The 23,271-nt window shown below is 49.0% G+C and overlaps 1 protein-coding gene across 2 annotated transcripts in view; it reads left to right on the forward strand.

The window, feature by feature from the left end:
• COL5A1 (collagen type V alpha 1 chain) overlaps positions 1-23,271 on the forward strand; it is a 404,609-nt gene that overhangs the window by 308,256 nt on the left and 73,082 nt on the right. For both annotated transcript variants that reach the window (XM_054997811.1, XM_054997812.1), the window contains exons 32-39: positions 10,479-10,532; positions 11,500-11,544; positions 11,641-11,694; positions 13,788-13,832; positions 16,541-16,594; positions 16,746-16,799; positions 19,278-19,331; positions 22,400-22,507. In XM_054997811.1, coding sequence (XP_054853786.1) covers positions 10,479-10,532; positions 11,500-11,544; positions 11,641-11,694; positions 13,788-13,832; positions 16,541-16,594; positions 16,746-16,799; positions 19,278-19,331; positions 22,400-22,507 — 468 coding nt within the window. The remainder of the gene's footprint in view (positions 1-10,478; positions 10,533-11,499; positions 11,545-11,640; positions 11,695-13,787; positions 13,833-16,540; positions 16,595-16,745; positions 16,800-19,277; positions 19,332-22,399; positions 22,508-23,271) is intronic.

Consider the following 23,271-nt stretch of genomic DNA (forward strand, 5'->3'; position numbering starts at 1 on the left):
GACTGCCAAGGATTAAGGGATATTTGGCTGCTTGACTTATCACAAAGCATCTTTTCTCCCAGTGGTTTTTGATACCAGTGGGTACTGGTTCAGTCTCTAAGGTTACTGGAGACATGTTGGAGCCATCCATTTGTTCAAAAATAATGGGATTTTCCAGTTCTTTAGCCCTTAGACCCAATCCATTTACTAAGGCTGGGGCTATAATGTCTCTGGAGCAGCCAGAATCAATTAATGCTTGTACACATATATGTGTCCCTCTTTTGGGGTTCAGTAAAATAACTATTGTGAATAGGATAGACCCTTTTTCTCTCACCTCTCGGGGGGAGTTTTCTTTCCTGATCTGCCGGTCGGGTCCCTTTATGACAGATCCATCTCGTTTCCCAACTGGGGGCTGGGTACTTCTTCCTCCTCTTCAGGGGGCTGCACGTCAAGCTCCATCAAAGCTTCTTCCACTTCCAAGCCCTTTTCTGGCTGGTTGCGTTTCGGCATTCCTCTTCCTCGGCTTGCTCTCGGGGCTGGGACGGGTCGCACCTGAGTGGAAGGCGGTTGCGCTGGTAAGCAGGTAGGACATTGCACTACAAAATGCCCACTTCGACTGCATTGGAGGCACAGGCCTTGTCGCCAACGTGTATCTCTAGCCCCGCAGGTCGGAGGTCCCCCTCTTCCTCCCTTTTGGATTATCGGGGTTCTTCTTGTCCCCATAGCCTGCTGTTGTTCTACCAGCCGCACTTGTTGTATACGGTTTTCGACCTCACAGGCTAATTGGATTCAACCGAGGAGGGTTGGTGGATCGTCCTGCATTAGCGCCTGGTCCAGCAATCTGGGATTCATGCCTCCTTTAAACATTACTATTTTCGTCCCTTCTTCACAGTGGGAGCATTTGGCTGCTAATTGTCTGAATTTAGCAGCATATTCTCTGACTGGTTGTGTGCCCTGCCGCAGTACTTGTAATTCCGTACGAGATCGGTCCTCTTCCAGAGGATCCTCATATTCTGCGCGCAGCGCCGCCATAAAAGTTTGTAAAGTGTCCAGCTCCAGCGCGCCAGAGTCATATAAAGTTACATACCATTCGGCCGCTTTGCCTTCCAATCTCGATGCCAAATGATCGATTCGGCTCTCTTCATCTGAAAACAGATGCCCCCATCTATTAAAGAATTGAAGTGCTTGAACTATAAAAAATCCCAATTTTCATGTATCTCCATCGAACCTGGCTTCTAATTTAATCCAGCCCCAAAGTAATTCCGGTTCGCTTCTTCTATCTGGCAACACTGGTGGTGGAGGAGGTGGATGCATTGGCCCTTGTAGTACTCCCCATGGTTGTCCTCACGGAACTCCCATTGACCTAGGTCTTGGTGGGTTCCCAGGCGGCGGGGCTCTCAGAATTGCTCCTGGGGGTACTTGTAAGGGCGAGGGCTGTTGTGGTGCCACCTGCCTAGGCGGAGGTGGGAGTACTTGTCTCGGAGGTGGAAGAAGCTGCTGTCGGGGAGGGACAGTCTGGCCCGAAGGCGGCAGCTGTTGAATGCTTTGAGTAGTGAGTGGTGGTTGAGTTGGGGCTGGAGGTGTCGGCAAGGGTGTTTGCGACACTTGAGCAGCTCCTTGCTGTTGTTGCGGGGCGGACGTTGCTCTCGGCGTTGGAATGATCGGTTGTTGCTGCGGTAGTGGAGACGGGCCTATGCTGGATCCCGGAGTGGATTGCGTAGCTACCGATCTTGGGACATTAGTTGGCGCTTGCCCCTGTGCCACCAATGGCGTTTGTCGAACTTGATCCGCCGCCGCTCGCCCTTCTCTCTGCCCTCTCACCAGCTCACCAATAAGGAATACAGCCTGAGTTAATTCGTCTTCCATTGCCTCCATTCGACTTTCCATGCATCGATGATATTCAGCGGCTTCCTGCGCTGCTCTGTCCCCTCCTTGATAACTGGCCTCAGAGGGTTCGGATGGTTCTCGTGACCGGAGAGGAACAAAATCTGAAGGCCATGACTCTATGGGTCCCTCTGCACCTCCAATCGTTCCCCCTTCCTGGGGACTTATTCCTCAGCTACCATCAGGGGGTATCGGGCTTAGTGCAGCATCGCCTTGCATCCGTAGTTCTTCTTCCTCGGTCATACCGGCTAATATTCCCTTTGCTAGTCCGGTAATTGCCGAAATCCCAGTATCCACTGCTTGGGTTCGATATTCTAATTGTCGTGTACGACGGCGCTCCCACGCTCTGGCTGAGTTCACATCGGAGTAATCCCAGCTCATAAGTTCATGTCTAGTGGTTTCCCAATCCTGGAGACTGTCCGCACCTCGGGGATCCCACTCTTCAAGGCGGCCCGCAGCTACATTCCACTTGTACCATGGTTGGGTGCTGGCCCGCGTTTCTTCCGGCGTGCGGGTAGCCCTCCGTAGATCCCATATGATGCTGGGGCCTTCCTGCTCCGTCGACCCGACGGTGCGTCGAATGTCAATCATTGAACATGGTCCCCGCTCTCCTCTCCCGCGCTTCTCTGGGCCGGGAGCCCCACTGCCTCGGAGTCGGCAGTGAAATTAGCTGACTGTCCGTTAGCCTCTCGCACCTTAGGCCGTGTGCCGGCTACCCTCGGATCAGGTTGCTCACCTCTTCCGTCAGGCACTGTTCCCACTCCTTCCTCAGGAACTCTCTCTTCGGGGACTTCATAAGGTGCCTCGATAGGTACTTCAGTAGGGCCTGGGGTCTCCCCCGACCCATTCGCTGGTACCAGTGGTAGAGAGTCGTCCTCCTCCTGGCCAGGGACGGGTAGATCAAGCAAGGAATCCTCGGTATCCATCTGCCCTGGGTGAGGGGGTTGTAGACTTCAAAGGAGTGATTCTTGTCAAAATGTCAGACTATGCTAATGCCAGACTATGCTACTCCAGATTTGATAGTCTGCCTCACTCCCTTCTGCAAGAAGACAAGGTCTTTTTGGTTTCAAAAGGTTTATTGCGAAAGATAGCATTCATCTCCCAAGTATGCATAATCCAGGATAGAGATCCTGGCCGACCAAAGGATTGACAAGAATAACTCATGAAAAGAAAATGGTTACATTTCACACTCCTAAGCCCAGCCTCCCCCCTGAAATCACACAGCAAAACTTCTCAGCGGCATGATGTGCTGGCCAAGGTCGAGCAGACAGATAAGAGAGTTTCCTTTCCCATGGACTCGGCTCCTTCCAGGTGTTGAGGCCTAGAGGGAAAGATAGACTAAATACTACAGTATTAAATATGGCTTTACTCAGGTTAAACAGGCTCTGACACACGGTAAGTGAACAAATCTTCCATTCCTGCCCTCTACCGCAGTGTGCAAGAGATGGTTGCTCGGGAGCTGTCGCGTGCCAAAGGTCGTACCATGCACTTCACAGCAGCTATGTGGAGCAGCTGCCATCATGGCTACCCTGCCCTCACTGCCCATTGGTGGCAACTGGAGGACCTCTGCTGCCCCAGGGAAACACCAAGGCCCTTGGGTGAGCTGCTGCCCTTGCAGCCGGGGTACAGAGTGGTTATGCTACAGGCATGGGGGATGGATGATGATCACATGGGGAGGAACATTGCCCCCACGATCAAGGCTGGGCTGAGGGAGTGGGCACCCAGAGTAATTTTGATCATGGCATCATGGTCACTGATGCGGGAAACTAAATGCTAGCAGCCCTGAGAGAGGCATCCTTCAATGGTCTTGTCTGCCTGGCACATAAGCTGCATCTGATCATGGTGGATGCTCATGGGCTAGGTAGCAAGGTCAAGGCCACCTGGGACCAGGCAACATTGTCCATGCGTTACTTGTTGGACAACTACCAGCAACTGGCTTTGCACTTCTCCTGCAGTGTGAAGTCTTTTTGTGAGCTGCTTCAGAGGCAGGGGGAGGGGGGCAATCCTGAGCACTACCTCTACCAGGACATGCTCACCCGCTGGAACTCCACATGGTTAGTCATCTGGTGGAGCAAAAAAAACCCAGTCCAGGACATCATGTCGTCCATGGCTATTATGCGGGAGGGAGAGGAGGTCAGCATCAGCTATGTGGACTGGTTGGCCCGCTCCCAGATGGCCCATGTCTTTAAGGACGCCACTGAGCTCCCATGCTTGTACCAGTCCAGTTTGGGACAGGTCATCTCCCTGATCTACGGGCTGGACCAGGTTCTGGTCAACGAGCTGGCAAATGACGAAGATCTTGCCCCCAGGGTCAGGGACTTGGTCAGGACATTGCAGGCGGGCATAGCCGCCCACTTGTATCTGCTCTGCCAGGAGCAGCCATACAGACTGGACTGCATATGTAACCCCTGGATAAAGGACAGCATCGCCAGGCGGGATAGCCAGCTGCAGGACTGGAAGAAGGTCCTGCACAGAGATCTGCACAGGTATCCAGCACAAAAAGCGGGACAGAGGGCTGAGGGTGCAGCAGGGGGTGGAGGAGCGGGAGGTGCGGGAGGCTGTAAATGAGCCAGCCATCCCCAGCCATGAGAGCCCTCCCAACAGGGACCTCTGGTCATATGCGGTTGGCTGCGCGGTTGACACCAGCAGGGTTGGTGCATATGTTAGAGCAGAGGACTCGGTGGGGGCCATGGTGCGAGAGTACCTTGCCGAGCCCGCCGAGCCCCCCCACACCAAACCCCTGGACTACTGGGCACGAAAATCTGCCATTTGGCTGGACCTCTCCATCATGGCCACTAACATCCTCTCCTATCCTCCCACCAGTGTCCAGAGCGAGCAGGTATTCTCCCACCTGGGAGACCTTCTCCGACCCTGCTGGCCGTGTCTGCACCCGTACCGGTGGATATGTTGTCTTTTATTAAGGTCAACCTCCCCTTGCTTGGGTACCCCTCCCTGGACCTGGACTTTTCTGGGCCCTGAGCCACCCCGGATTGATGTGTGTCCACCTGCCTACCGCCAAGCTCCAGGGAAAAGCTTCCTCCTGTGTTCCTGTTGCGAGGGCTCAGTAGCTCTTTTTGTTTTATTTACTCCTTCACTCATATTTTCTGCCATTTTCCCACATGGGAAGATGTCTAAGTTCTACTGTTGATTTGTTGGGGGGCTCTAGTTCAAAGCTGAGTGGGCTTCTCCGCCGGGGGGATCACAGGACAACTGTTTTGTTTGTGTTCCTCCTTACTCTTGCTTTGAGCGCCTGTCTCTGTGTGCTGTTTGGGTGCCAGTCTCGGGGCCACCGCCTGGCTCTGGGGCAAAGATGAGTGTGGGCACCTCCCCTGGAGGCTCACACAGGACAACCTTTTGTTTTTGTTCCTCCTTACTCTTTCTTTGAACACCTGTCTCAAATGGCAGGGTGTCTTTGAGCTTTTGGGTGCCAGTCTCAGGGCCACCACCTGGCTCTGGGGCCAAGCTTAGTGAGATCCTCACCTGAGGGTTCACAGGACTGATATTCTTTCTTGGAGCACTTGTCCTGAATTCTAAGGAGTCTGTGGGTTATGTCCCTCCACCAAAAGTAAAGTGGTCCACCTTCAGGCACTGTCTGGGCCACTCACACATCCTTGTGGGGGAAGGCCGTGTCAGTCGGTCTGTAGCACTGACAAATATCTCCTCATGGGAGGGCTGTTTCTGTTGTGTTCTATGGTAGGTACTGCCACAAACCAAAGAGCAAGAGGCATCCGTCAATGCCGCCAGCTCCGACTGGTGGGCTTTACTGGTGGGAGGCAGAGTCTTATTTTGAACACTGATCCTTCTTGAAAGGGTGTGAAGGGCATCCGTCGGTACCACCATGTCCAGAAGGTGGGTTCTGTGGGCACTGGCAGCCATGACTCCTCAGCATGGGGGACGAGCATAGCTCAGCTGAGCTGCCCTGCTGAGCTGCCTTGCTGCTCCATGTCTTCCCCTCCCCGACATGGGGCAGGGGTTCTGCCGGTGCTGCCACATCTGGCAGGTGGGTTCTATAGGTCCCTGTTGGTCCCTAGCAGGGGGGAAGGGCATAGTTCACCTGTGCTGCCCTGTGGTCTCCATGCAGAGGCCTGATTTTAAGAACCTGTGCTACCTGGAAAGGCGTGGAGGTGACCAGCGGGCATGATTCTGTTGCATGACTCTGCTGTCCCTGGGTGAGGGAGATGCCCCCCCGGGCAATTAGAGTTTCCTCCCCCCAAGAGGGAGGTGTCCATCCATTTGTCCCACCCTCCCATGCACATCCTAGGGTGAAGGAGACGCGCCCCCCCCCCGGGGCATTTAGAATATCCTCCCCACAAGGGGAGTGCTGCCACTTACAGCAAGTGGGTTCTTTTGGAAGCTGGCGCTCCTTTGCAGGAGGGATGGGCATTAATTCATTTTTGCTGTCCTGCTGTCTCCATCTCTCTCGCTCACCAGACCACAGCAGGAGTCCCATTGGTGACGACATGTCCAGCAGGTGGGTTCTCTCTGCGGCTGCTCCATTATATTCATGTCTCTGGGTGGTGAGGATGGCCCCTCCAGGAGCGGGAATCAGTTCTGGTCCCCCAAAGAGGGGGGCATCCGTGGCTATCCTTGACACATGGATACATAGTGGTTCTGATCCAGGCATGGCCAATGGATGAGGATCACACGTGGAATAACATGTATAAACCGAAATGAGTGAGGCGTCCATCCGTCCATCCGTCCTGTCCTGCCGTGTCCGGCAGGTGGGTTCTCGTCAGCCACCACCAGTCCTCAGAACAAGGGCCAGGCATTTTTTCTGTCCTCGATGCTTCTCCCCCAATAAATATGGGACGGTATCTATAGTGCCGCCATGTCTGTAAGGTGGGTTCTGCGGACAAGCAGCAGGCAAGAGTCCATCTGTCTGTTCCATCAGGGTACCGTCCCCCCAACCTCTGTCCATTCAGCGCTGCCATGTCCGGCTGGTGGGTTTCATCGGCGGCCGTCCCCAAGAGTGGGACTTATAAAACCCACATGCAAGATGTGGTATGCGCCTCTTAGGGCCTAAGGGAGCGCTGCGGGCCACCCCAAGCCCATGGGCGGGGGAGAAGGCCCCCCGTAAGAGTGGGTCTTAGAGTAACCTCCCCCCAAGAGAGGGAGACATCCATCCATCCGTTCCCTGTCGCCATATATGGTGGATACAGACTAACACAGCTAACTCTTCTGGATCTCCCCCCCAAAGAGGGGGAGGCATCCGTCACTGCCGCCATATCTGGCAGGCATGATATGATGGGTGCCCCTGAAGGCACAAGGGAGGTGCGGGCCACCCCCACCCCTGAGCCCGACAGAACCCATACGCTGTATTTGAGGGCCTCCCCCTAGGGCACAAGTGGGTGTGGGCCCACCTCCAAGCTCTTAGCCTATGGGGGGGGGAGGGAGGTGGTTGGCTCCGCTGACCACCTCCTGAGCCCATGAGGAGGGGCGGCCACCGAGAGAACCCACACACCGTCTCTAGCGGACGCCCCTTAGGGCACATCTCGGGATGAATCGTGAGGTTTTGGAGAAACGTCCAGCTCCTCCTCCACATCCTAAACTCTTGGGACTGTCCCTGCCTGCCGTCCACCTCTCACTCCGTCTTCCCAGCCCTGCTCCACACCATGGCCGATCCTTCGTCCTCCTCTGATCCAGCAACTCCCAGTCCCTGTTTCAGTCATACACTCTGGCAGCACTTCCCTTCCCACCCTTCCTGTTGATTTTCCAAGTCAACGTATTGCAAACTGGGAGGGTGGGTGGAGGGGAGCCTGCTGAAGTCTCCCTGCGAGTTTGGCATGTCCGGGTATGAAGGGGGCCGTTGAAATGCCCCGGGTTCTCACGAATCACGAAACTAACAAATTGCTTTGGAAAACATGTCAATTTCGTGAAATTTCATAATTCGTGATTCGTGGATCGCAGTGAAACACGAAACTCTTGTTTCAGGTTTTTCCGTTTCATGCCCATGTCTAATGTGAACCCTGTGCTTCAACTCCTGCACTCCTTTTAGCTTCCTTCAAATGTCTTGTGATCATTTGCTTGAAGAGAACTCCCCAAATTTGTCATGAATTTCATTTTGGGTGATATTTGATGGCAGAAGTTACAGCTGAAACTTTTGAGAAATTTTGAAAATTCTGTCACTTTTTATAACCTTCCTTTGAAATTCTCTGCTGATATTTTATGGCACAGGAACCTCCTTATTTCTCTCATACTTAGGCATCAACATATTTAATTCTGGGCAATGTTGTCTCACTCATCATTGCACATTTCTAGGAAACTTGAATGAAGTATGCTAATAATAAATGCCTCTCAAGAGCTCCAGTGGTGAAGCTGCTTCTTCAGCCTTAAATTATTGACTGGCAATGCTACTTTGGGCTCCAGCAGTCTCTGCGAGAGAAACACGGAGGGCCGAGGGGCTGCTCCATCAAAGCGTAGCAGGCAGGGCTGCTCCAGGGCCGCCAAGAAAAGGCTTTGATGCCAGCATCAGCTGCCTTTCTTTCCGCTTCCACTTGAAGGGCAAGAAGAAGAAGAAGAATGCTAAATTTGGGTGCCTATATTATTCTCTATACTAATTGCTAGGCAATTAATTAAGGGGAATAACTCGTGAGAAGATGGCCCTTTCATATGAAAGCATGGGTTCCAGTAATGAGATAAAAAGGGGTGGCAGCAGCTCCACACCACTCTTCACTTGGGTGGTTGTCAAATGCTTACTTGCTTCCCATAAAAAATTAGAATACCCCGCACATTAATTAGCAAGCTGTAGCATGGTTATCATGCCCTGGAGGCTCCTGGGAATGTACTTTTTTGTTAATGATGTGATTTCATCTTGAGAATAGTATTTTATTTTTCTTGTTTGATACTTGGAGAAACAGACTTAGAATCATAGTGTCAGGCTCTGCCAGTTAGATCCCCAGTTACTTCACTGCAGACACTTAAGTTTCTCTATTAGAGATCCATCAGTACCAGTGCAGTCCGACTACAGCATTGGCAGAAGTGACGCAAAGGGGGAAAGCAATGTTAGTTATAGGGCAGGATTCCCACCTTGGGACAAAGACCATTAGACTTTAGGTGTGCAGGGCCTAGGAGGTTGGAGGGGGTAGGGGAGGGGAAGACAAGGATGAGCTCTTTTCATGTCTCGGGGAGACGGCTCCCACCAGCACTTCAAGGACATTTTCCCATGCCAGTCAAGAAAGTGAAAGTAGCCACCTGCAAGATAAGAGATTCACAGCTTCACAGTTAGACAGCTACATAGATATTTCTTTACACATTCTCAGAGGCCCAGAATACAGTACAGAGTATAATATGCATACATGGCAGATAAGCAGGGCGCATATGACACATAGAATCATAGGGTTGGAAGGTACCTCCAGGGTCATCTAGTCCAACCCCCTGCACAGTGCAGGAAATTCACAACCACCTCCCCTCCCCACATCCCCAGTGACCCCTGCTTCATGCCCAGAAGATGGCAAAACACTGTTAGGATCCCTAGCCTGGAGAAAATTGCTTTCTGATCCCAAGGTGGCAATCGACCTTAGCCTGGGCATGTAAGAAAGGACCACAAGAATGAAGCACTGATGTAACCCTTCCTGCCCTCCCTCTCATAATCTACCTAGGTTCAGCATTGCTGACTTCCTTGATGCTTTCGCAGTAATTAATCACAAAATCTTATTTTCTCTTGGAGTATTTTTTATTTGTTTTCCTACCCCTCCATACTTGCATTTTCCTGCATAGTTTTGATTCACCGGACACAAGCACTTCCATGAAGGGGCGCTGCACCAGTTCATGTATCGGTCTCTTTATCTTGTGGTCTTGTATGTCATTGCCCCCTCCACCTAGAACGGCATCCCTTTCTACTACAGGCTCCCCTCTTCCCAGTGCCACCTGTTAATGTGCTTGAGTTGTGCCAGAACCAGCTTGGGTGTGGGCCCTGAGCTGCAGGCAGCCTAACTGGATCTGGGCCTCCTTGGTTGGGCCAGATAACTACCAGAGTAGGAGGGAGTATGCCAGGATAGCCAGCTATGGGGGTTAATCCAAGAGGAAGTCATTCTGGGACCTGAGCCAAGCCCAGGGGCTGGTATGCAGGAGGCCAGAGGGCTGTGGGCAAAGGCAGCCGAGGCAGGTGGGACCAATTCCAACCTTTTCCAGGGCCTCAAAGCAGCACAGCCTGGGAAACAGATGGGTGGCCAGGATGACGCCATTGGCAGGTGGGAAGCCGGTGTGTCTGTGTCCTGCACTCCGGTCCTTGCTGACCTTTGAGGACGTGCCCCCCCCCCCAAACCAGTTGATTATCTGGAGCGTTCCTGCAAAGCCTGGCTCTTTCCCCTCTTGGTTGAGAATGTGAAAATCCAGCTGTGGCTGTCGCCTGACCAACCAGCCACAGGCCTCAGTGAAGGCCAGCATCCTCTCTAGCTTGACTGAAGGACTGGAAGCGCCAAAAGTGAAATACCCAAACTGATGTTTCCAACCAGCTGTGCCCCTGAACCAGCTGTGCCTCACTACTCCTGTGGAGGGTGGGAGCAGATGTCATTCCTGGTCCTTGCCCTGAACTCCTTTCCTGGCCCGCTTCCTTGTTACGTCCTTTATGCAGGGGTGGATAATTGTCTTTCCCTCGTTACTTTTTTTTTCTCCAGGGGTCCATTGGATTTCCAGGGTTCCCAGGCACTAATGGAGAGAAAGGAGGAAGGGTAAGTGGGCCTTCCTTGATTCCGCTTACTGGTGCTCTCTGCTTTGTACAGAACGCCTCTATTTTCTCAAAGCACATTTTGTGAAGGCTGACGGAAGCCTTCATGAAAACCCTCCAGCAGCTCCATCCTGGCACTGGGGAGAGTTGAGGGCACTTCCCCAAGGCTAACTTTCCCCATCCACTACACTTTTAGCCTCTCCTTCCTCCAAGGAGCTCAGAGTGATTCTCCATTCCCTATTTAATCTGGATTGGGGCCAGGATCAGTGCCCTGGTGAATAATTGTGTGCTTTGATACTTAGGACCAGTGACTGCCTCCTTCTTTCTACACCTGAAAATGCCACATCATTATATGTTCTCTTGAGTCCTTCTCTCCCCCTCCCCAATACCTTTAACTCCTGTTTCCTTAAGCACTAGTGTAGTGCTGGGCATCTCTTCTTGCACTTAACGAATTCCAGGGAGAGCTTGTGTGGTTTGTCCCCTGCAAAGCAAGCTCTGGATCAGCAACACAGACAGAAAATGCTGGAGTCACTGGAGATTCACACACACACACACTCCAACAACAACTCTGTCCGGACAAAAGGAGAGGAATAACATTCAATTTCTTTTTTACTCTCATTTAAATATAAATTATTTTTAATATACAGGCTTGAAAAGAATGTAGAAAATATACATCCTTTTTAGTGCGTTAACATTAAGCTATCTCAGCTTCTTACACATAGTGGGGAGGGGGCTATACTTGTTTTCTCCCTCTTGTTTTTCTGCCCCTCTGTTGTGGTCTGGGGTAAGTTCAGGTTCAAGCCACAGACTTTCTGTTTTTGCATTAATTTTATCCTGTTGGTTTGATCTTCTTGTGTTTTGAATGTGTTTTTACCTGCCTGAAGTCCTTAAAAGTACGGGCAGGGCAAGAAATCAAAATAAACGTGCCCCTTGGAATGAACTCCCTGACCTTTTTCTCTCTCTGATTCCAGGGCACCTCTGGCAAACCGGGGCCAAGAGGGCAACGGGGCCCAACGGTAAATGAGTGCTGTCTGTTCCTTCTTGTTTGACTAGATTCATATGTAGCTTTCTGGTAATTCAGTAAACATTCTTTTATTCTCTTCTTCCCAAAGGGCCCACGAGGAGAAAGAGGTCAGCGGGGCATCACAGGCAAGCCTGGGCCAAAGGTATTTTGATGGGGTCTTGCCCCATGTCTGCTCTGTCCTGGAACTCCTCAGCTTTGGGTGGGGGAGACAGTTTTCTTTCTGTTTGGCTTGTTTAGCAGGAGAAAAGCTCCCAATAACAAGCAGGACAAGAACCATCCGTAGAATTGTGTAGAATTTGCAAGGAATTGGTGGCTTTTCCTTAAATTCTGCCATTCTCACCTGAGACTCAAGGCAGAATACACGATGTGAGTCAATGCAATCAATGGCCTGGATATTCAATAACAGTGCAATAGGGTATGGAGTGCAGAAATGTGGATACAAACAACAATCTAATACAGATCTAAAACGTGCTGAAACAAAGCATAAACAATTAAACATGACATACTAAATTATGCAGAAGCTACACAGTAAGTACACAGGAGTATAGTCCACAGCCCCTACGTCTTAACCAAAGCATTTTTCTGAACCATTTCCTAATATTACAGCCTCCTGTACCTGAATCAAAAAGCACTCCTGAATAATTCAGTTTTCCTTGTGGCCTGTTTAGGCCCAGTATGGTCTCCTTGGGGGTGTCTTCTTGGTACGCTTGCTACCTTACCAAGGCCAACAGTACCATTTGCAGTGCCACCATGCCAGTGTCTGCTGATTTAAACACTTCCCAGATTTTGATAAAAATCATAGCAGAACAGAGGCATTCACCTTTCAGGAGAACTGTCCTCAGTTGGAAATGTCCATCTCCACCACTCCAAAACACTTCATATTTTTCCTGTTCTACATTGTCTGCTTATAAATGATTCAGAACTGGCAGAGAAATAGTATTGTTATTAATTTAACACTGGATGTTATTCCCAAAGTGGTACTATTAATAATGTGGTTGGTGGGAGATAACACACACTTGATGGCTGAAATGCAGTTTGCCCAGTTTAAATTTGCTCTGTAGCTGTGGCGGGTTATAGGTCTGAAGAGGCTAAGAGAGCCTTTGCCCCTTCCAAACCCACTTTATTTATTTACACTGAGGCTCAAGGTGGATTACACAATGTGAATTACTACAGTCAATTTCAAGAACAATGTAATAGGGTCTATAAATTCTGGTGTGCTAAGACCAACAGAAATCTAATACAGAGTTGTAGAAATTCTGGAACAGGGCATAAGCAATTCTAAGACTGGTGGATTAAACAACATTAAACAACCTAGAACTACTCCATAGGACCATACCCATAGCAACAGGTAGCACACAGTAGCACATAGTCTACAGTCCTTATCCCTCTACTGATGCATCCATCTGAGACCACTTCCTTACAGTACAGCCCTCCTATCTGAGTAAAAAAGTCCTCTTGAATAATTCAGTTTTGCATCATTTGTGGAAATCCAGGAAAGTGGGAGCTTTCCTGACCTCTTCAGGTAGGCCGTTCCTTTGCCTTTTGAGGTCTGGCAGATATCTTTTGTAGTTTGACAGATGTTGGTTTCACTGATTTCTAAGCTCTTTCAGCAAACAACTTTGCCTGTTTTGTAGAACAGCTGCATTCTGCAATGTATTTAGCCACAGTAGCTCAGTGAACCTCCATGTAAAGAAGCAGTCTGGATATCAGATACCTCTGGATAGCAGATGCTGTGGGTAAATCTTCATGCCTTGCTTGTGGACTCCCTGGAGACATGTGGCAGGCTGCTTTTGGACACACCACACCGGACTATATCAATCTTTGGTCTGAACTGGCAAAGCAGTTCAGTCCTGGATTGTGACTCCTCATCAGTGAAAAACATTGCACATAAATTGCAATATAAGGGCTGAAGTCAATTTTCTCAGATATTTGAAATGGTCCCCTCATTTGGTAAGTATAGATGGATACAGGTAGGAGATAAAGGCTTCTGTTGCTGTTTGTTTGTTCATCTGTACCAGCACCTTGGCTACTTGTATCAGAAACAGCTGGGGCAGCTTCAGGAAGGAGCTGACCCCCTGCAAAAGTTACAGAAGACAAATCTACTTGAGAGAAGGCTCAAAGGCTCTTCTTGGCTCCCTGTAGCCTGTCTCAGCTCTGTGCAATTCATTCATATTGATTTTCCTATCTTAGAGTTGTTGGTTATTCCATGTTTTAATTTTTCTTTTTTTCTTAAAGGGCAATTCTGGTGGGGACGGTCCGCCGGGCCCTCCAGGCGAAAGGGTAAGATAAACCAGGCTTGGGGGGGGGGGACTTCTGGTGAGGTTGTGCTTGTGCCTTTGGCTGCAACATTGGCCAAAATGATCCTCAGAAAGCCCTCAACATCAAGTTTGCATCAAGGAGGGAGAGTCTGCCAAAGTCATGGCAAGGACTGACCCTGAAGGGCTATAGGGAGAAGAGGGTGGCTGCGCATAAGAAGAGGGGTCTGCCCCTCCCCTCAGGCCCACACGGCCTGGAGAGAATGTGCTCCCCAGATTCTCTTGTGAGAATCTCAAATTTCCAGATATTCTCTGAATATTTGCTTATGTTTGCTGAGTCTTTGATGTCGATGATTGGACATCCCATGCCTGGTGCTTTTTAACATTTGACATTTGGCATACAGTGTTATTTAGAATTTGCTACATGCTGCGTTTTGTTTTATTTGCTTTTCATTGTTTTATATGCATGTGTTTATCTTGTTTTAATGTTCACCACCTTGGGGACCATACGTTGGTTGGAAAGGCAGCTTTAAAATGTTTAAAATCTTTAAAAAAAATAAATAATTCCAGCAAATCATAAAAACATCCAAATTTCAAGATAAAATTGCAGAATCTGAATTCAGATGGTTAACTTATTTATTTTATTCAACTTATACCCCACCCTTCCCGTAAGCGGGCTCAGGAAGACTTCCAACAAAATATACTGTTAAAATACAATAAAAATATTATTAACACATTAGATAGTATAAAATCCAGATAGTATAAAATTCAGGTGCCACCAGACAAATCAAGTTACTACAGGATCACTATAAACCACGGGCACCACCATGATGTAACTCCAGGGCAGCTGCAAAAGGAGGGTGTGGCAGTCAGAATGGGAGACAAAAGGCTGGCCCCTAGTCAAAGGCCCGGTGGAACATCTCTGTCTTGCAGGCCCTGCGGAACTGTAAAAGGTCCCGCAGGGTCCAGATCTCCACTGGGAGAGCGTTCCACCAGGCTGGGGCCAGGGCAGAAAAAGCCACAGCCTTAGTTGAAGCCAGCTGAATGTCCCTCGGGCCAGGGACCACCAGAAACCGCTTGTCCACAAGCTCAAGTTCAAAATTTGACTAACAAACCTGGAAATATAGTGGACTTTTGAATATTTTGCATACATTCAGTTTTGATTGATCCTTGTCCCATCATTCCAGGAGCGCAGACAGGGAGGTGAGTGATACCACAAGATTGCCCTGAGCTGGGGACTGCAGTTTGCCGTCAGAAGCACAGAATGTGTCTCCAGGAAATTGCACTCAAATGATAGGAAGCCGGTTTCAGCTGTCCGTAGTAGTGACATGAGCATGAGGATCGCATCTGGTCCCTGGGTTGGCATGGTTGCCACAGTCCTGGTGCTTTACCCAGGGAGGCACAGAAATAGACCGTGGCCAATTTCCAGAGGGCCACTAAGAGTTTAATTGTTTGTTGAGATTATCGTAAAGAATGCTGGACTAGGTTGGGCCTTTAGCTGATCCAGCAAAGTACTTCTCATTTTCCCATGTGAAGATTGCATGAACGATTCTTTGTGCTTTCATTGTGGAGAGGTCTACACTGTGTAAACTCAAAGCCCATTGATGGTCAGTGGCGAAATATCCATCTGACAGGGATGCTGTAGTTTTGTGGTTCCTGCATCAGGCGAGAGGTGGAGCAGGGTGAAAAATAGACATAAGTTCTGTTAACATCTGATAGCTGGCCATCTGGCCCCACAGGTTGCTGTTTGGGTTGTGCAGTATGTGTGCTGATGTCTTTTTAGAAATTGTATTACATATTTATTGATGTTTTTATCTGGTTATAAATTAATAGCTTTATGTATTTTATATATGTTGTATTCCATTCTGAGCCAATTAGCAGGGACGACAGATTAGAATAATTAATAATAAACTTTGCAATTTATATGGAAAAACTGCAGCTTCCTGATGTAACACCTACAGAACTGCAAAAGACGGCATTACTTGGAACAGCGTACATATTACACCGATACCTGGCTGATACTTAGGTCTCTGGTGGAAACTTGTATCAACACAGCAAGGCCAATCAATGATAACATGTGATCTTTATTTATTATTGATTGTGCTATGTGAAATTCAAATAATAATGATGATGATGATGATGATGATGATGATGATGATGATGATGATGTCCATCAGCACCTTAAAGACTGACAGTGGTTATTTCAATATGAGCTTTTGTGAGTCACCCCTCACTTCTTCAGATATGTGAAGAGGAGATCATCCTGGGAATTCTTCTTATGGGGAAGATTACAAGTGGTGGAGTGGAGAGGAGGCAGAGAGGACTGGTGGGAATTCCTCATGATTCTTCCAAGAATCATTACTCTCTGAGTAAGGCGGAAAGGGAGGAGCTGAGGTGGAAAACTTAGGTATAAATCCTATCATAAATCAATAGAATTGGTATGATGAAATACATCAGAGATAAGCAAATAACTAGGATAAATAACAACCACTCAGGGAGAAGTAGTCTAAAATTTAAGTGAAAATTAATCAATATTGGATTGATAAAACATGCTAAGAACAGCCAATTAACATTTCTAAAAAGCCAAGCTATTAGAGATTGGATGGCTCTTCCAACTCTAGGACTACAGGGGCTCGAGACCATGTTGTTGTTCTTTAACAGTACATCCTCCAAAAGAAGGTAACCTGCTCCAGCCTTACCTCCTAACAGTGTCCCTCTTTGCTTCCCTCTAAGGGTCCTCCAGGGCCTCAAGGGCCCACTGGATTTCCTGGACCTAAAGGCCCTCCGGTGAGTTCAACTAGAGAGATCTCCCCTATATGTCTCCCAACTGGCCTGCTGTGGTACAGCCAGTCCAGCTCTCACCTGGGCCACCAGGGCATGAGCAAAACCGTGCTGGAGGTGCAGCTGGTTTTCTTCAGCATTCTGTTTTCTTCCTTAGGGTCCACCCGGGAAAGATGGATTGCCTGGCCACCCGGGACAGAGAGGGGAAACTGTAAGTACTTTGAGATCCGTGGCCTTTGGGTGGCTCTGCCTCCTGCACTCGTAATTAGCACCAATATTTGCTGTAAAGCCCTGTGGTGTTTGTAAGCCTTAGTTCTTCCAGCCTGCCAGTTTGCCCAATAAAACGCAGCTCTTTCTTCTTTCTTCTTCATCTTTTGCTCCTCATCTGAAATCAGCACGGCAGCTCCACGCCAAATGCCCCTTGTGGGCCTCCTCTGCTGTTTCTGCCATGAGGGGAAACCAAGAGGAAGCGAAACACCTCAGCCTTACATGCTGTTCGTTTTAGTGATCAACAGATCTTTGATTATTGCTGCTGCCTTGTGAGCGTGCTGCGTGGATGGATTCCGTTCCAGAAAACACGCAGGCCTTTACATCCTGGACCTTTCCTTGTAATTCAAAGATTGGGTGAGCGTAGTTGGAGATCCTGCTGGGTTCCAGATGCTCCGCTGAAGACAAGCAGAACTGCTGAGCTACCTTTAATGGGCTTGCACTAAGCCTTGCATGCCCCCCTGGCCCTACGCAGTCTGAAATTCCCTCCATTCTATGAGTGTGGTGGCCCCCAGTCTTTATTAATAGTGTCAGGTTCACCTCTTCTGAACTGTATCTCCTCTGTCCTGCATAAGCCAGTTAGGCCTCATGAGTCCTGTCCACAGGCCCTGTCCACGGGGGCTTGGTGGGCATGTCAGAGGCAGTAGGTGCAGCTACCTGACCACTGCTGAGGAGAGCACAGGAAGGGGAGTGGAGGCTTGTTTCCAGAGTCAGCAACCCTCAGTCAACAGGAGCGACCATCACCATCTCAAAGAGTGTGCCAGCCCACGGTGCCACAGTAAAGTCTGCTTGCATGGTGGGCCCACTGGTGCCACTTCTCTCCCATAAAAAAAGAGAACAGAAGCCGTGTGAATGGGATCTGAAGACAGCTGGGAGGCCTCAGCTCACCAGTTTATTGAGAAGCACTCACCTGCTCCTTTGTCATATAAGGGCTGCTGCCACCACTAGCATTGTAGGAACTCAGGCAGGCTCTTCAGTCAGCTGGGAGTTGGCTTCTGATCTCCTGCTGTTGAAATTGTGCTCGGTAAATTGAATGGGAAGGGGGTGCTGATCAGATGCCCGGCGGATTTTCTTTCTCTCCAGCACAAGCTGTTTGCTTGGACTGCAGAGAAAAGGAGAGGAAAAAGCTCTTTCTTCTCTCCCTTCTGCAATGCATACATTAAAAGCATTGCTTCTGTCCGTGCTAGCTGGAAGGCAGGGGGAGAAATGAGCTTTTTCTCTTCTCATTTTTGCAGCTTTACTGTGTAGCTATTTTGCTGAGGTGGTGGTAGTGCAATAGATTAGTGTAATAGACTAGACTCAGACTCCCAGGTGATTCCCTGATCAGCTATGAGTTGACTTCTGATCAACAGGTAGCTGCCTGAGTTGCTGGATGCAATCTGAACATATCCCTGATTGGCTCACAGCCTGATTGTGAGTGTTAAACAAAGGTAAATGCTGTATGCAGTTGTGGTCACCACATCTCAGAAGGACATTGCACAGCTGGAGAAAGCACAGAGGAGGGCAACCAAGATTATTGGGGGACTGGACACCTGAAGAGGCTGAAGAATCAGGGGGTTTTCTGTTTAGAAAAGAGATGACTAATGAGGGGCTTGATAGAGGAATATATATAGGTGCGGGGTAGTACTAGAACTCAGAGGCATCCAGTGATGTTGATGGGTAGTAGATTGTTGCTGGAGAAAAGGAAACACTTCTTTACACAACGAGTGATTAAAATGTGGAATTCACTGCCAGAGGAAGTAGTGATGGCCACAGACAGGCAGATTAATGGAGGACGGGTCTATCAGTGGCTACAAATTATGTTGACTAAAGGGAACCACCCCATTCAGAGGCAGTGAAGCTGTGGATGCCAGGGGACAACTTCAGGGTAAGGACTCAGGCTCTATGCCCTGTTGTGGGCCCAAGATAGCGGCTGGTTGGTCACTGTCTGAGACAGGATGCCAGGCGAGATGGACCACTGGTCTGATCCAGCAGGGCTCTTCTTATGTTCCTAACTTCAACTGCTGAACATCTCTTAGAAATGTGTGTCCTATGGTGGGTAAGCTGTCTTTGGAGGAATGCTTGTCTGCCGTTACTGATCTTTGCATCAAGGAATCCTGGAAAAGCTTTCAATGTCCTCCCCTGAACAGTCGGATAAAACCTGCAGCCCTAACCTGTCTTTTCAGTTGCTTCCTCATGGATTCATCTTTCCTGTAGCAGCTGAATCTTCAGGCCTCGTGCAGTCACTTTTTATTTGTCTCCCTGTAAATGTACAGGCATGCCCTGTAACCTCATTCATTGTCCTTTGGGATTTCTTATCCTTTCAAAGATGATAAATAAGCTTATCAAAAAGAGGCTGTCAGGTCAGCTGGATCATTATGTTCTGTGCAAAGTGCCGTGATTTTTTTGCTTTTTAAGTGAAGACTTAATTCTTCTGTTACAGGGTTTCCAAGGCAAGACTGGTCCCCCTGGGCCTCCAGGAGTTGTTGGACCACAGGTAGGTGCCTCCAGAATCCACCCAGATTCATTTGTCAGTTTCCTCCTTGCTGCTATATGGGAGAACAGCCAGCTATTCAATTATCTTGCAATTAGCAAGCCCTGTCAGGTTAATGGCAGAGTAAATTCTATATCACTGGGTAAATACTTGTTTATGTCTAGCTTCTGAGGTATACAAGCTGAGTGCTTAGTAAAATTATGTTTGGAAATGCTAAAACGTAATTAGCGTGATGTTCAGTTACAAGCACATTGTGAAGACATGATCCAGGAACCTTGCTTACCTTTCATTACAATACAAACCATGGAGTAGAGCAGCCTGATTCTTGTGCTCTCAATCAGATCTGGACCAAGGGTAGTTGAGCCCTCTGAGAGCTGAAAGCGGGCAGGGGGATCAGGGCAGAGGCAGTTGATGGCTGGGCAAGGTAAGGGCAGAAATGCAGCTGAAAATGGTCTGGAATGAAGAGGCAAGCAGGTAGCAGGAAGGCTGTGGGGAAGGGGCAGAGGCAGCTGGGACAAGCCGGGGGGGGGGGGGCTCACAAGGGAGCCCAGACTCTGACTGTTTCCCTGACCCAGGAAATCAGGGGAATCCTACCCCTGTCCTCCCAGTCTACCGTGTGAAGTGTGAAGCCTTCCTCCAGGCGTTAGCTGTTCTCTGACTTGTGGCTCTTCCTCCAGTGTAAGGCTCCTTAGAGGATGTATAGATAGGATGGGCCAGGGACTGCCAGTAGGGTGCCTGGGCTTGGCAACTGGCTGGAATGTGGGAGGGCAGCAGTCCTGCCCCTTCTTCCCCAGTAGCCTCCAGTAGTTTGTACAAATTCCCAGGAAGGAGAGGGGGGGGGAGGCAGTGTCTACCTCTCTCACCCTCTTGTGCAGAAGTTGTGTTTCTCCTACTTCTGCTCAGGGTGGAGACTGAGAAGGTTAATATGAGGGATGGGGCATCATAGGACCCCTTTCTCAGCTTTATTCTTCTGTTACAGATCTCCAGCCTCTAAAACTGGATGAGAGACAGTTGCTACACGTCTCCCCTGGGTCTCAAGCCCATCATACTGCTCCTCTTTGCCTGGCTCCACCTGGCAAGCAGTATAATGAGTTCTGCAGTGCTGCTAAGCAGCGTGTTCAGAATGCAACAGCTGTGCCTTGGGAATTGCCATTCCCGGCAGCGGCTGTGCCATTAGCCCCAGTGCTGAATAATCACCATCACAATTTCATCTCACAAGAGTAGGGCCCACTACAACACCCTTCGGAGCACTTCCCAGCCCAAACCTGGCACTGGCTTAATGTTTAGAAATTGCCTTTTGTGCCTTAATGATGGTTGGTGCACTTAGCAAACAAAGATACTGAAGACGTGTGTAGAGCACCCTAAAGCTGGCATGCTCCTTTCCCCTGAGAGTGAAGTTCAGCAGCTACTTAACTTAGACTTCCAGTTTGGGATCCATGAAGGTCTAATGCAGCTCAGGGAGCTGGGCTGTCCAAGTCGCTGTTTGTAGGGCTGGAGGGGCGCAAACTGCTCGTAGCCCCCTGTTCTCAGGTGGAGAACAGGCAAGTTCGCTCAAGACCTTGAAGGCGCGTTGATCTCGGTGTAAGGGGGGTTCTACGTAACGAGCCCCCATCCACCCTTGAGGTCCCACCCGAAGAGAGATTGCCAAGATCTCTGCAGCGACTTTGGAGTCAAATTTTGGCATAAGACCTACATGCCCAAGCTTCAGCAAACTAAGAAGGGAACCTGAATCGATTGGATAATCGAAGCAGCGATTACAACCCAAGAGAAACATCAAAGAAGGTAAAGATTGCTATCTCTCATTACGGGACTGATTATAAGAAGAAATAAAGTGACAAAGAGAACTAGAAAACTGCAAAAGACTTGATATATAACTGAGAAAACTCCGGCAAATAAATTATTAAAAAGTGACATTGCAAAGAAAAGTTAGAGCGGAAAAACTTTTATTGTTTACATACCTGCGGCTAGAGAGAGATAGCGGACTGTGAGAAAGTTTTAATATCGCGAGAACTGCTGTGAAACGGAGAGGAACAGGAAGTGCGTCAGAATCATAAAGAGCTTGGCGAGAGTGGCTTGTAAGCAGCGGAAGTGGAATATCACCATTTTTGAAGAGGGCAAAGCTGCGGCTTCAAGGAAAATGGAAGTAGGCCATCTTAAACAAGGGTAAGGGCGGTTGCCTCAATACAAAACCATAGAGAAAAGACGCCCGACATTTTGGACTTCGCAAAGAATCTCCTACAGACTCTCCTGACTGTGTGCCCCGCTGCTGCCTGTAGCTGCTCAGACCCCAAGCCATTAATGACCACATCCTTCATTTTAAAGAAGTTGGAATACAGGGAAGAAGCCTTGAGAACATACAGAGTTCATTCTCACTCAGCCACTGCAACCCAAGAATGAAGGGCCAGGATATCAACCCAGAACAAGTGGCAGTGCAAGCCTGGAGGCCTGCCATGTCTGTTTTGAGAAGAGCAAGACTCGGGTCCAGTAGCACCTTAGAGAGTTGGTCTCTGCGACTGAATCTGAATCTTGCTCGTCTACTACAGACTAACATGGCTTCCCACCTGAAACTGTTCATACGCTTAACATTGCCCCAGCCTTCAGGAAAGATTTTTCTTTGACATTTTGAAACGGGCACTCCTGTACCCCATTGCTAAATCTTATGCCAGTATCTGACTGTCTACCACACTGCCAGAGAGACTAGTGGGTTCAGGTCAACCAGAGGTCAGGATGACTTTATTGTTAACTGTCCTAGCAATTAATGTGCATCTCCACCCATGGTGTCACAGATTTAGTTAGATACGTTCTTTACTGATGTTTCTTCCGCTTGGCAAAATGGGTATAATCTGCATGACTGTAGTTTTGTGCAGGCAAAATGGGATTTCTCTCCCATCCTAAGTATCATATCCCGTGGAAGGCTTCTGGCACCTGAAAATTTAGTGGATACAAATGGCACACCTCCTTTAATCTGTTTGTGAATTCAATCTGGGAGGTCCAGAATAATCTTCTGAAGTTATCTAATATCCATCACCCTTCTGTGTGCACTCCCCACCCTTCTTCTGACTTTTTTGTAGGGTCCCACTGGAGAGACCGGCCCAATGGGCGAACGTGGCCACCCAGGACCTCCGGGGCCACCAGGTGAACAGGGCCTTCCTGGGCTGGCTGGAAAAGAAGGCACAAAGGTGTGTGTGCGTGGTTGCATGGGCAATGTGTTTGGGCCACCAGGGGCTGTCTGTGGTTAAGGAAAGGTACTGCAGGAGCTAACTGGAAGAATCATTAAAGAATGAGGCAAGAGTTTTTACAAAAAGCAGACATCTTATTTGATAGATTGGGGGTTGAGCTACAGAATATTCACAGAATCACAGAATTGGAAGGGGCCATACAGACCATCTAGTCCAACCCCCTGCCCAATGCAGGATGAGCCTAAAGCATCCCTGACCAATATTCATACAGCCTCTTCTTGAAAACTGCCAGTGAAGGGGAGCTCACCAAGTCCCTAGGCAGCTGATTCCACCTTTGAACTACTCTGACCGTGAAAAAGCTTTTCCTAATATCCTAATATGCATATAATTTAAGCCCATTGCTTTGAGTCCTATCCTCTGCTGCCAACTGGAACAGCTCCTTGCCCTCCTCCAAATGACAGCCTTTCAAATATTTAAAGAGAGCAATCATGTCCCCCCTCAACCTCCTCTTCTCCAAACTAAACATTCCCAAGGCCCTCAGCCTTTCCTCGTAGGGCTCAGTCTCCAGACCCCTGATCATTCTTGTCGCTCTCCTCTGCTCCCTCTTGATTTTGGCCACGTCCTTTTTGAAGTGAGGCCTCCAGAACTGCACACAATACTCCAGATGTGGCCTGACCAGAGCAGTATAGAGAGGGACTATGATCTCCTGCGATTTCGATGAAATGGCCCTTTTGATACAACCCAAGACTGAGTTTGCCTTTTTT

This window comes from Eublepharis macularius, chromosome 14 (genome assembly GCF_028583425.1).
Source record: "Eublepharis macularius isolate TG4126 chromosome 14, MPM_Emac_v1.0, whole genome shotgun sequence".
Lineage (NCBI taxonomy): Eukaryota > Metazoa > Chordata > Lepidosauria > Squamata > Eublepharidae > Eublepharis > Eublepharis macularius.